The 15,002-nt window shown below is 40.4% G+C and overlaps 1 protein-coding gene across 7 annotated transcripts in view; it reads left to right on the plus strand.

Moving 5' to 3' along the window:
* nrxn2a (neurexin 2a) overlaps window positions 1–15,002 on the plus strand; it is a 199,569-nt gene that overhangs the window by 110,442 nt on the left and 74,125 nt on the right. For all 7 annotated transcript variants that reach the window (XM_049592953.1, XM_049592952.1, XM_049592956.1 and 4 more), the window contains 4 exons: window positions 22–403; window positions 3,636–3,826; window positions 5,575–5,748; window positions 6,831–6,950. In XM_049592953.1, coding sequence (XP_049448910.1) covers window positions 22–403; window positions 3,636–3,826; window positions 5,575–5,748; window positions 6,831–6,950 — 867 coding nt within the window. The remainder of the gene's footprint in view (window positions 1–21; window positions 404–3,635; window positions 3,827–5,574; window positions 5,749–6,830; window positions 6,951–15,002) is intronic.

The raw sequence follows: 15,002 nt of genomic DNA on the forward strand, positions 1-15,002 counted from the left end.
GCTGCACGTTTTGTTCCTTAGGCCACATGACTGGCGCCCACACCCGCCTGGAATTCAATAACATCGAGACGGGGATCATGACAGAGCGGCGTTTCATCTCTGTGATGCCTTCCAACTTCATTGGCCATCTGCAAGCTCTCTCCTTCAACGGGATGCTATATCTCGACCAGTGCAAGAACGGAGACATCTCGTACTGCGAGCTAAATGCTCGATTCGGCATGAGGCACATTGTGGCCAATCCTGTAACTTTTCAAACCCAAGCCAGCTACTTGGCCTTCTCCACCTTGCAGGCTTACGCCTCCATGCACCTTTTCTTCCAGTTCAAGACCACCACTCCCGACGGCCTGATACTTTACAACTCTGGAGATGGTAGTGACTTCATTGTGGTGGAGCTGGTCAAAGGGTGAGTGCTGCGGTGTGTGGACTGAGCTGTAATCTGCATACAGGTCAAGGCTGAGGGAAGATAGAAGGGGCTATTTGGGACAGGAACAAACTATTTATATCTACTTAGTTTTGTACTGGTATAGCCATTTCTTTTAGTGTAACAACATTTGTCTTGAAAAGCTGAAGGCACAGTATGGTAGTCAGGATGGTTCAGTCAAACTGCATATCAGAAACACTTTGCAAATTCAACAAGCACAGGTGCATTAACAGAAAACACAAATGCAAATGCTGCAATGAAAGTGAGCATCAACAGATGTTGATTAAGAAATGGCCGACTATTGTTTCAATCAGGAGAGACAAGAGAGCGAATTGAAGATATTATTTAATACAGAATATGAGTGTACAGATTGACAGATGATTTGTGCTGATTAAGATTTAACAAAAGTCTTTGGCGTTTGGACAACAGAGGGAGATATTTTGTGATCGAGGGACATCTGAGCGGCAGCAGGATAAATCGCCCCATGGAGTCCAGACACTAGTGGTGGTGGTGGTGACTGATGACTCTGAGGCTGATGGCTGATGAGGTGTGTGAGGCTGATGAGTCTGTATAGACTAGGTGGTGATGAGGAGGTGGAGGGCGCGCATGACGACAGAGAAAGAACCATATTTAAAATGAGAAGCAGTAAGATGATAGGCTGACAGAGAAGGTGTGTCACTGTACTATTGGTTGATTGTAAAGTCTGAGTCAAGTGAGTCTTCAGTTCGCTAGAACTTTATTTCTGTGTTTTCATTGTTTTAACATTTCCATATCCATGTGTTCTGCCTTTCTATCCATGTATGGAGACGTAGCGATGTTAAGGCTGATTTATGGTCCTGTTTGGAGAAGTTTGCCTTTCTCTTCACATGACAAAATTCACAACTTAAATTCATTTTCATGAAAAACCATTTTGATTTTTTTGGTCAGTGGACCCTTACAGACTAAAGAAATATATATAATCGAGGAATGGAGATATTCTGACTTAAATGAGTGCTTCAGAGATAAAGGATTGAATCGCATACTTTTCTTTTCATTTTTAGTAGGTTCTGCGGCTGCCCTTAAAAATATGTACTGTTGCAAGCGGTATGCACACAATCGGGACAAACTACTTTATCATAACATTACATCCTGAACTTTGACCCTCTTGCTTTTATATTCGTTACCTTGGAAATAAAACAAATTCGCTAGAGATGGAGATCTACCTGGAGAGCTCTGCTGTTGTTACTTTGCAATGTATGTAGTTAAAGTAGATTGTAGATTCTAACATATTATATTTGCAACAGTAAAATTAAATCTGCATTTCTCTTTCACTCTCATTTTCATAGTTATGTCCTTGTGTTGTTTGAAATATTTATGAATATTTTGTTCACTTAAACAATCATTATTCTTATTATTACTATTCGACTGGTCATTAGTTACTTGAGTGCGTTGTCATCCATCATTGCAGCCTCTGACAGCTGTCAAGGTGACATCTGTTTGCAGCTCAGTCGATGTGATGTATTGTCCGCTGTGCAGAGGATTGTGGGTCAGAATAGCCAGAAAAGCATGCTGGCTTGCAGACTGCAAAATCAGACCGGATGTAGTAGAACATCCGGGTATTTTTGGCATACTGAATTTGACATGTTATGTATTGGGACATACTAAATCTTTTTCTGGCATATTAGATAGTATGGCAGTATGGGTGTTGGAAAGCACAGAAAGAGTCTCCATTTTTCTTGTTCACAATAACTGGTAGATTTGAATGGACTATACTTTGATGCTCATGTTTTCTGTAAAACTGCTGCTGCTCTCTCTACCTTAGGCTTTCCATGTAGGCACATGGAAGGGCAGGTAGGTTTGCATATCTGCCTCAGGCTAACCTCATTTGCACATGGAAGGGCAGAGAGATGTGTGGAAGAGGCTTTCTGCATAGGCCTGAGGAAAGACAGAGGGGCCCCAGAACAGAGCCATACCGCCAAATATAATTCAGCAAATGGAAAGCTTTCTGAAATTTGATTGTGGAGAATCTAACCGAGGTAATGATGTGTGGCATGTCCATAGTGACAAAAGTTAAAACATTTATATATGTAGACGCAATGCTAAGCTATTTAGAACTGGCTCAAGTGGATCACCGGTTCTCCAGTAGGTTTTAAGGGCCTATTGAATGTTAATATTTAATATTTTACTTGCATCTCAAACAGGCAAGAACTTTACTCTTCCATACATGTAGGTAAAGTAGTCCACTGGTCCTGTCATAGTAGTGGGCCCATTTCATTGTCAGCATCTGTTGGCGCTTCCTCAATTGTGGCTTTTGCATTTGTGTTTTCTGTCAATGCACTTGTCTTTTTCTAAATTTGCAGAGCGTTTTTTATATGCAGTGCATTATAGTTGTATCGGCCTCTGTAGAATGGTGCTTTTCTACTTTCTTTTTTCTTGGGCTCCAAATTACTTAATCATGATTCATATCTTCACTCCATCAGCCTGCGGCACTGTAGAGAGACACAAAATAGCTTTAAAATCATTTGTTCATCATAAATAATTTTGTAACAGGGAAAGGTGCAGATCAAGGAAGCACCAGCGCAAAAAACAATAGTTGCCCTTATCACAGTGCCAGTGCCATTCTCACCGTCAACAAACATGTTCCAAATCTTTTATTCATTGTAAATAATTTTTTGTTGCAGAGAGAATAGAAGAGAAAGGTTGTCGAAACAGAGCAAGCAAAGCAACGACTGTAGCTTCCCACTGTCAAACCTTGCACAGACTCTCTCTCAGTATAAGCAATTAGTCAGCAGGAGGCCTTGTTCAGCTCTGGAGCCTGCAGCAGAAGCTTGCACAGACAACACAGACGAAAAATGGCTTCCAACACTTCTGTCATAGTTTCCAGGCTGCTCAGTGTTTTGTGTGAAGTGTAGCAGCTTTGTCATGGATGGTGCTTAACTTTGATTCAGACTAGATTTAGTTTTTTTGGCAATGTGTGTTGATCAAGTTTAATTTCAACACGATGACTTGCCTCCAGCCTTGCCGTGTGTGTTTAAATTCATTCACTGTTATTTATTTGTACATCAGCAGAGTACATTTCTGACTATGAGCCTATCATAACACAGACTGATAGACAGCAGTGCACTTAGATACATGGGTAGAATAGTTTGAAACATGCGACAGTATAATCACATAACAGCATATGGTGCATTGAGATATGATATTATATAAGAGAAACATCTGCATTGTCCTGCAGGTACATTCATTATGTCTTTGACTTGGGAAATGGGCCGTCGCTTATGAAGGGGAACTCTGACAAGCCTCTTAGTGACAACCAGTGGCACAACGTGATGATCTCCCGTGACAACAACAATGTGCACATCCTTAAGATTGATTCCCGCACTGTCACCCAACACGCCAGTGGAGCACGCAACCTGGATTTAAAAGGTAACTTATCCTAGCAATTTGCACAATTTAATGTTCAACGTAAGGAGGAGGTGATGACCACAATATTTAATGATGAAAAAATACTCTTTATAGTAAATCTCAATCCTCTTTTGTTGTTTTGTTTGAATATAACAATAATGAGAAAACAGACCGTGCGTCGTCTATCTGCGAGAGTTCAAAGAGACAGTTCACCCCTATATCTAAAATACATATCTGCATCTATTCATGGACGACCGGCTCGTGCTCCTGGCAACACAAGAAATATGCATTAATGCTGCCTCCTCAGCTGAGCCTTAACATTAGCTACCTTATTGGTGCTAGGGGAGCGAGCTTCCTCTGTGCGGTGATACAGTTTGTGGGTGTAGTTTGGTAGAAAGAAAATAGTTCCCATGTGACACTGCTCACAACAAGGTCTGTGGATTATCTTGAGTAACCATCATGATTCCTGGATCGAGACACTGCTAGTCATCCAGTTTCATTATATTCAAAAGAAGGCAGACATCTCTACAGCAGGTATCTCCACCCTGGCAACTCACACCAAAACAATCTCGACTGATAAATAGAACTGCAGGTTATAGGAAAAATATGCATTTTGATTTTGGAGTGAACAGTCCCTTTCACATGTTTAGCATGCACCAAGAACCAGAATTGATAAGCGGGAAACAATCAGCAGCTTTTAAAATGGTGGAGTCGGTGTTATGATCTGGGGACTGATTTCTAAATTAAATCTTTGCGAAATTTATTTTTATAGACACATGTTATTTCCATTTTATGTCTGTTGAGGTCACTGGGGTACGTTATATACAGAGGTGTTTCCAACATGTTTGTCTTTCCCATAGATTAGGGGTTGAGAATACTAGACAACTCTGTGTATCATTCAGCCCGCTATAACACCACCACTAACGATGACCTCAGTGCTAAAACACATAATTGAATTAACACCTCTATGGCAGTGTTAATAACTGAACATTAAAGGCCTCATAAAAGTAGACTCTGTGGCAGAACAGTAGATAGCATTAGATAGGATGTTCCTAATAAAGAGTGTTTATGCTTACATTTGCACTACACCCTTATACATCCTCAGCACTTTGGAGTTGTTTTTGTTTCCAGCAATGTCTTAATTATAATTTTTTTTAATTACTTCCAATAACTAAAAAAAAAATGTTTGCTCCTCCAGAAGAATATCATAAAGATTGTTGTCGGACAATAAAATTAGGCTTTCCATTACACAAGAGACATTTGAAAGATAATAACAAAATGCGATGATAATAATAATAATAATAATAATAATAATAATAGAAATAATAATAGAAATAATAATGTTGTAAATGAATAAATTAAAAGTTAATTAATTAAAAAATAAAAAAAAGAATATTTATATAATTTTTTTATTAATAGAACTTAGAAATAATAATTAATAAAAAAAAGAATCATTAAAAATAAAATAAAATAAAATAAAGTCTATCTGTTTTTAAAGGGTTCCCATATATCCATGCCATACTTTAATTATTTCTACATTTAGTCAAACTCAAAAAGAACAATTAGGTATTGAAATGACAGGTAGTTGAGTCAACTGCAAAGGACCACTTAAATTTACACCCAGTTATTTATTCATTTACGGATTATTTTTGTCCTTCACCATGCTCAATCTCTGTGCAGCCAGCCTGTTTTAGAACATTCACCAACATGTGCTTGGTTGTGGCAAATGAAGTGATTATATCTTGATTGACATCTGTATTATCCCACAGGGGAACTGTACATTGGCGGCGTTGGGAAGAGCATGTACAGCAGCCTGCCCAGGTTAATAGCATCCCGAGAAGGATACAAGGGCTGCCTGGCATCCGTGGACCTGAACGGAAGACTCCCCGACCTGCTGGCTGATGCCCTCCACAAGGTTGGAGAGGTGGAGCACAGCTGTGGAGGTGAGGCCGGTAACACGCTGGGCAGTTATTAAAACACCTGTAATCTGATTTCCTTCCGTTTCCAACTGATGTCAGAGCAGAGACGAAACACAGAGGAGCTCAGTGAGTCACCGCTCACCGAAACTAATTACACCACATTTGTTACGGTATTAAACAGCTATATCAAATGCTCCATTGTGATTGGCTGGTGAACACAATCTGTGGTTTTATTATGTCTGATTATACATGCTAACATGTAATAACATCACTCTGCAGTCAAGAAGTCCAGCTGCTGGGGTGTCGGTAGCGTAAGTGGATAGTGCCGGCGCCCCATGTAAAGAGGTGATGCCTCGCTGCAGCGGTTGCGAGTTCGACTCCGGCTTGCAACCCTTTGCTGCATGTTGTCCCCCCACTCTCTCTCCCCCATTTTTCACACTGTCCTATCCATTAAAGGCAAAATGCCCAAAAAAATTATCTTTCAAAAAAAATGTCCAGCTACTTTTGTTGAGTTCTGTTCGAGCAAATAGGCACTCAGTAAAGCACAGAGTTTTGCCATGACTTAATAATCTCCCCAGGCAGCCATCGCTTCCCAGGAAACATTGCACAGGTTATGACAGAGTAGTTACATAAGTGCAAAGTTTGGCTTGAGGGTGACTCTTGGGTAAAGGTCATGGAGCCTCCACAATCAATAGATGTCTTCCTCTGTGGAACACGACTGAGCAAAGTCAACGAACGACACTATCAGTGAGGAGATTTGATGATCAGCAGAGGATTGCTGCCTGATAGTGTCTCCAAATGAATACAAAAACATATTAATAATTAGTAACCAGTAATCAGTTGCAAAATACAAAAGCTGGTTAAACAACTTTCTTAATTGCCTTGTTTAAATTGCTATTATTATCTTACTGAACCTCCTTTACTGAAAAGCTTGTAGGATACATTCACATACAAGTGATAAAATCAGTTCACATTAATATTTTCTGTCAATATCCGCAGTCTAATTCTGCAGTGATGACTCCATTTATTCGTTTTGGATGACAGTGGAGATGCATGAACAAAATGGTGAGAATGCACCTGGTAAATCTGTTGTCAACACCCTGCAGGTCCCAGCACCACCTGCACAGAGGACTCCTGCCTCCACCAGGGAGTGTGTCTGCAGCTGTGGGAGGGCTTCTCCTGTGACTGCACCATGACCACCTATGGGGGGCCGTTCTGCAGTGACCGTAAGTGCAGGTGTTTTACGCCTGAGTGGGCCGAATGGTGGGGGAAGTTTGAGTATTTGACTGCTCTCTACAGGGCAACTTATGATACTGATCGGATACAACAACCAAGTGACTGGTCGAAAACTGCAAAAATATCCATAAAATAAGATTTTTGTTTTGAACACCACAAGCTGAGTGCCATCAAGCAGCAACCTCTGAGGCTGAGAAATGAAGCCAATGTGCAAGTGCCAAAAGCTGTAGTTCATTAAATGGCCACTTGTGGCCGTCTCCAAAACAGAATAAATCCCCACAGATCCCCATGTTAAAATACCCAACTGTACAGCAGAAATAAACATGTTTATTGCCTGGTACAAAAACATTTTTGGTCTCTATAGCTAATTTCAGCATTCATGTGACCTGTGTGGAGGGTGATTTATTTTAGAACTCACCCATTCACTTTCTATTAAGGCCTAAAGTTAAGCATATTTAAGGACAAAGCCACTTGATTGAAAGGCTGTTTGTGAAGTGTTGCTAGAAGCACCCTCGCTCCTCCACGGCTCTACCCTCTCATCCAAATATGGTCACTTCTGGCTCCAAAAAAACCAAGACGGCAACAGACAAGATGCCAAACTCAAGGCTTCAGAATAGCAGTCCAAAAACCAATAGGTGACGACCCAGTAGCTGTATCCATTATTTATACTGTACAGTCTCTGAGTGCCACCTAGTTCTATTTTATTCAAGAGAAAGCAGACATCTCCACAGCCGGTATCTCCAACACTTGACAACTCACACCAAAAAAATCTAGACATAAAAACAGCACTACAGATAAGAGCAAAAATGTGTTGTTGATTTGGGGGTGAACTCTGTCTTTTTAAAGGCTGTATCAATGAGTGACAACAGATGTAATTGTGGGTGACACAAAATTGTGCCCTCTCAGAGTCATTCACAGTGGGTGTCTGCGCTCAGTGGTTACTGGTTCGCCAGTCTGTCACATGTGTTGGGGAAAGTAATGTATCCCCAAAAGTTGAACTGTGGGGAAAATAAGACAAAGTGCTTTAGTTTATCTTCAGAGAAATGCTTTTTTCAGCTTATCTAACTCTGTTGTTCCCGACCTTTTTGGCTTGTGGACGTCTGAAATAAAACAGTGTCAACTTGTGGCGTCCAAGAAAAACTTTTTTGTTCTTTGAATATTTCTTTTGAAGGATTTTAGAGTATTAGAGGGGTGAAGTTATGCAGTATTTTACAATCAAAAGTGGAAAAATATCAGAAAAAAAGATAAAAAATGTAAACAAAATTCCATGTACCTGAAATATGTCTTTCTTTCGTATTCCTTTAATCATCTGGTGGACGTTTCAGATGATCCCTTATAGCTACAAAACCACACAACAGTGACATAACTTGGGAGCGCACATAATGCTCTCTGTGATTGCAGTAAATGTTCTCAGTTTATTAAAATGAAACCAGTTGCTGCCTCAAAGGTAGGAAACCATTCTAAAGACTCATGGTTTGCTATGGAATATAATCGACTGTGATGCAACATAGAAAACATAGAAGTGTTTATAGACAATGGGGGAAGCATGCAAAAATTCTACTAAAGCAGTCCCTTAAAGCCAATGATAATAATACAAATCATTAATGACTTACTGCTGAGTGTGTGTGGTTTGACTGCCATCTTGTACTCAGAAACAAAGACTGAATATGATGGGAAATGTCTACCTGTCTTATCTGAGCCTTTCATTTTCAAATACTGACATAAATCATCTAAGAAGAGCATTTACATATATGTGAATACATGGTGATGTAATACATCTCCAACTTGAGGAATTAATTGCACGCTAATTGCGCATGACACGTTGATATCACCACAAAAAAAAACTCCCGTCTGATTGCTCCTTCTGCCATAAAGAGCCCTCCATGTCCAAAATAATAGACCCGACTTTTACCAGAAGCTTTTCACACTTATAATAGCAAGAGATTAACATTAAGCTTATTGGTCCAGTGGTCACGGCGAGTTAAGCTTCATTTGCTGCAGAGTCATTTAGAAGAACTGCAAGAATTGTGCCTTTGTGGTAATCATTATTGAAATGTGCTGTTATGCAGTATTGTTTTAAGAGAGTAAGGGGCATTAAACTCTGTGGGGGGGGGGGGGGCTATTTGAAGATAATTTGGTGCTAACAGTGTGTGTAAAAAGTCATGTTTGCAGAAAAAAAGATATCTGACATTTATTATAAAGTGTATGTATTTCCATATGTGAGGAGGATCTAAATATTTTAAGACAACACACCTCATCATTGAGCACTATGAGGACATTTATTTGGTTGTGAACACTGATTACAGTTAGATAATTCAGGAAGTTAAGACTCACAAAAAAAAGTACTTTCTAGATTAGATATACAGTATTTACTTGCCGGCAGTTAGCTTGTTATCAAAAAGCTGCTTTCCTCCTCCATTAGTTCCAACAAGTTAAGTCTCGTTAATCTGCTTGCTTCCGATGTTACAAGCTTACACACACAGCCAAATGTGCCTGCCGCTGTAATGTATTGATCTAACCTGAAAATCAATAGTTTGTCCTCTGTAGTCTTTATCTATTATGTCCCTTACTGTCCCGAGACTGTGCACACGGATAAAATGTACCATACGGTGTTCAAGCTGCCTTTAGCATTCTGCAAGAGCAGGAGGGCAATGCTATGGACGAAACAGGAGAGCTGCTCTAGTTTACAGTTCTAATAAATTCTGGTGATAACTTAGCTACTGCATCTCAAAAAAGGAAGAGTACAATATAATCTGGAGGAGTAAAAAGAAAATGCTACAGCAGAACTTTGTATCAGTGTAGATGGGATTAAGCAAATTACAATTTCAGAAAACTGTCCATGACAAGTAAACCCTGTTAGTGCTGCTCCAATAAAAACAAGCCACATACTTTAAGAGGTCTTCCAGTCTTGGATGATTCAATACATAGATTTTCAAAACTTTTCCCACTTTTTGATCACAAACATTTGCAGACACTGAGCTTTTTTTTTACACTGTTCATGTTTGTTTCCACACAGCAAATAATTCCTGTCAGCGGTGTTTTGTCAAAGCAAAACAAGAAACAAAAAACCATGCTGATTTTTATTAAACTTGATAATGGCTCTCCTTGAGAGAGATTACATGTTAGTATGCAGTTGTTCAACCCCAGTCCCATTTGATTTTCTATATTTTCTCTAATTGCCGCTAGTTTGATGCGCATCACATCATCTGAGCCTGAATTTCAAACGGCCGCCTAAGGCTAAACCTTCACAGCATGCTTCCTGACAAGTGTTGCAGACATGAATGTATGTACAGTAATATTTTGGTGCAAGATCTAGCTGTTTGAAGGATATTGAATACATATCTTGTCCATTTCGATGATGCAACGGGATGATTCCATCAACGCATGTTTTATATACCAACGTTTTAGAGAGGAGCTGCCAACAAATGTTTTTAAGTTTTCAGATTTTATGCCCTATAAATTATCTGTGTTCACTTACCAAAACACCCTAGGAAAGATACTTGTAAGATTGCAGGACCATGCTTTAGGAGCTGTATATGTCTTTCAGAACATTCATGTAGGAATTATTTACCATGTAAAGATATAATGGGTTAATGGCGTCCTGAGCAGAAAATGAAGTCACACTCCCTGTGTGTGGTGTAATCTGAGCTTCTCTGTTTGATGTTGTGGTAGCCGTTCCAGCTGTATGCATGTAAGTGCATGAGTGTATCCCACTGGCTAGCTCATCACTGCCACTCTGCACTGTGGGACAGTGGTGTCGCGGGTGTGTAGCATCCACCCTCCAGTTTCTTCCCTGGTTAACATTGTTAGCTCTGTTAGCACTGTTTATTGAGTTAGCACCGTTAGCTGCTAGCTGCCAGCGAGGCCACCTCCATGTTGAGAACGTGCAGACTATCCCGTCCCAGACCCTGAATGATTAAGCCATTCTCATCCCCTCAAATAAAACAAAACACTTTGTCACGCCTACACTGGTCTCTCATAGTGATGTCAAGGGCACCATTTAGCCTCTCTATAGCCCTGTTTCCACTGAGCAGTACGGTACGGTACAGTTCAGTGCGCTTTTTTTCCCATTTCCACTGTGAAAAGTTGTGGATGGTACCGATGGAACCGTTCCGTACCGTCCCCATTTTTGGTCCCCCCTCTGTTGGGGTACCTAGCACACAGATCTGGTACTGGTGGAGTTGTGAACACTTCAGTCCGTTGATGTGTCAGTAGAGGACGGCTCATGTAACCACTGTTAAGAGCATTATTAGTAAACTGTAACTATGTAATTCACTGGGCCGACTGCTGGCAACTTTTAAGGTCGAACGTTAACTTGTTATGTTACTCAATGCATGAGTTGACGATGTGAATCCATCAGCACACCTTAAATTTCACTGTGACCATTTTGATCATTACTTTAGTTAATATGTGACATACATTTTTAATAATGAGTGGATCTTGAAGTGTTTATATATATTAATTTCAACTGGGTTAGGTGAACTGCATATATTGTAATATGTATCTTTTCTGTGGGCTCCGGCAACACTAAACCCCCAAGTTTGTCCGAGAAGGACTAAATGCACAAACCCGCTATTTTTAAATATCCCATGGAGAGAGACTCACACTGCAGCCTGTTTTATTTTGTTCTGAAAATGTCGACGTGCAGCCTCGTTCCGTGGACAATAAACGAAGCACAGACTTCCATCTGTGTCACCAGTGATGAGGAAACACAGTGAGCGCTGGACGGAGCAGTGAGCGACAACAACTCTGCCCACATTTAAGAGAACTGTCTATGGTGGAAACACTAGGGTCTAGGTACCATGTCTGAGGGGTTACTTTTGGTTCCAAAGGTACCATACCAAAAGTGTTTGGTGGAAACGGGGCTTATGTGATGCACTGCTAAAAACACACATGGCTAATGTTGCGAAACGGTCACCGTTTGGTTTAGGCAACAAAACTACTTGGTTAGGTTTTGAAAAGGAGATCATCGACACTGATGTTTGGTTTCAACAAAGAGCACTAACTGCGGTCTTCTGGGAGAATGTCTTGTTTTCTTTGACCCATCCACCTCCCCTCCCTCGCACCTTAAGTGGACTTTCTCACTCTTTGTACTACATCAGTTGCTCTCACCTGCAGGGTGCCTTTAGATATTACAAGCCAAGGGGTGTGACAGAGCATTGGTTTTTGATGACCTGGGGATGTGAGCAGGCTGGAATCATAGCTCTGAATGTGCATACAGCTCCTTTAGAATAGAGTGATCTCCTCCCTTTCAAGCGTAGGGGGGACTCAGGGATGTATTCCTGCATTTACATGACTATTATTGAGCAATTAGCAGAAAAAAAATAACATTTTCATTAAATTCATTGCAGCATATTTGGTTTTCACCCAGCAGCATTCAGGAAGGACTCTCAATCACGCGGGTGGTAAATGGCATCGCCAGCCGATATCAAAGGTCAAACCAATACATCAGTCCAACGCGGAGGAAATAACAAACCTCATGCTTCACGTTGAGCCATCATCAAAGTCATTAAAACAAATGGAGAATGTGACAATAGTGTGAAAACACAAACAAATATGTAGGCAGGACAATGGTTTTGTAACCATCAGTATTAGTTGGTACAGCCTGTCTCATCCATGCCACAATCTGCTGCTTTGTTTTCCTCGCCAACACTAAAGCCTAACAAACAATCTATTCCTCCCACCTCTGTCTTCTTCTTTTATGTCTGTGTGCCAGTCCCGAAGGTCAGCCAAGTTTTCCAAGAATTAAAAAGAAAGGAGGTTGTTGTACTTTTGTGTTTTGACTGTCTGGCTATCGTTCAAAATCACAACCTTAGACGAAACAAAGCAGACGTGTGGAAGCTTATCAAGCAGCTGAGATTCCTCAGTTGGTTTGTTCCTCGGTACATTTATATTCATATACAGAAAGCAATTTACCAAGTATGCCACAAACATCTGTGCTAATTACCTGCAGGTCATCGTTTCATCACTAAAGTCACAGAGATATACTATAATGACATTCTGTGCTCAATTTTTAGCACTTCTTTTTGTAAACATATGGAGAGTGTAATTATTAGTTAACCTCTGCAGCTACAGATGATTATTTTGACATATTCATTATCTGCTTGTGTGTGTGTGTGTGTGTGTGTGTGTCTGTGTGTGTGTGTGTGTGGTTGCAAATGTGTATGTGTTGGTGTATCTTTCTGACTGTGTACGTATTTCCAAGCAAATGTCAATACTGTTCCTGTCATAACAAAATATACAACACGGCACGGCTATTTCACTTAACTCCCATTTAGCCCATAAAAAACAGCGACAACTGTGACAAATGTATTGCAACACAGTGCTAAAAGGCACAATGGGCAACCGCTGATTTTAACTGAATGTGACACAACTGCTCCCGCGTCTTTTTCTCGGCTCATCCTCTATGTCCTCCCACCCCATTCCGACCATGTGAGTCCACGTATGTGCCCCACACATTTGACAAACATATGAAATTCCACCTGACATGGCTCTACTTAACCACAGTGTTAACACCTATCAGCTATCTGCAGAGTGGAATCCACCGCCACCATCAATTTGTAAGTCAACATTTCCTTTGAATTGTTTAATACCCATGGAACTGAGGCAGACTGTAAATTGAGCCTGTAGCCTCCAGGCATGCAGGCAAGGTACGGTAACACGGCACTAGACAGCAGCTGTCTTCCCTTCTTGTTTTGTATGGCAGTTAGCAAGCATTGTATCTAGCTTTCATTTTATTTGTGCCAAAACTACAATGATTTTCCATTTCCTCAAAGGAGCTGGATGAAGTTTGTATTATCAAAGGATTCTACACTGTAAAACATGCAGAGGCTTTATGTAAACCTCTATCTGAACATTTGTCAGATAAAGCAAACTGTAGTCCACTTTTAGATATCTCCTCTGGGTTACAAAAATAAGAAAGTTTTAAAGGATAATTTTATTGTTTGTGGAAATATTACAGGTGCATCCTGTAGATCTACAACCAAGTCTGAATGTATCAAGTGCCTAAAAATGCCGACTGTTGTAATGTACTGTAGAGTGTGACAAAACTGAGCTCAATCAAATCCCAGTTTCCCTTTGACCTTCATTTCAGGTGGAGTCATTCACGATTAGGAGTGTGTCCCAAAGGCCACAAGGATAATCCAGGACAGAGGTTCAGACTTAATCTCGTGCCCCGGGATCGAGGCTCAAGAAAACATATTGCTGTTTGTAACATGGGGCGTGCCTGAGATAGACTTATGAGACACTTCTCAGTGTGGGCAGTATAAAGTCAATGGTCTGGAAGATTAACAGTATGGCAACCTAAATATATCTTTAGGAAAAAAAAGCAGGACCTCTTTGCATTTGTATCCACTCTCTGACATATTCAACAGATTGCAATTTGCTCTCATTTACATGTTAGCTGTGTATACAGATTTTGTAATCACAGCATATGCTTTGTTGCTTTGTAAATCCATTCAGTGCGAATAAATTGGGAGTCTTGCTGTGAACATGTGTAAGGATATATAACTGTATATATATGTAAGGATTTGTGATTAGGAATTGTTGCCATTAAAGAGGTCATATTGTGTCTGAAAGGTCATGTACGAAGGAGTGGAGGTGGAAGCAGGTGCCTCCCACAGCAGCATTCATTTCCCAGTCCCAACCACTCAAACATCAAATCCAAAGTTCACGCAAAATGGTCCGTTAATTGAGCCTTTGAAAACCTGGATGGCAGCCCGCAGTAATAATCATCTAAATTATTTGAGCCAAGCTTCTTGGTAATATTGAATGCTCAACAACTTAGGTCCTCAATATCTGAGCGCACTCCATGCATGCAGGAGTTCATCTCTGACCTTTTGTTGATTCTCTGCAATTAACTTCAGGGGGTTCAAGTCCAAGTCCTGACAGAGCTCGGCCGCTTGGATGCTTAATATCATATAATGTTTTCCCACCTATCACTACACTATATCCTGCACACCAGCTGCATATAGAACTGATTTATATTTCCATCAGCTGCTTAATGCAGGCAGAGAGTTATTGTTATCATGAGAAGGTCTACT

The sequence above is a fragment of the Epinephelus fuscoguttatus genome, linkage group LG12 (assembly GCF_011397635.1).
Source record: "Epinephelus fuscoguttatus linkage group LG12, E.fuscoguttatus.final_Chr_v1".
Lineage (NCBI taxonomy): Eukaryota > Metazoa > Chordata > Actinopteri > Perciformes > Serranidae > Epinephelus > Epinephelus fuscoguttatus.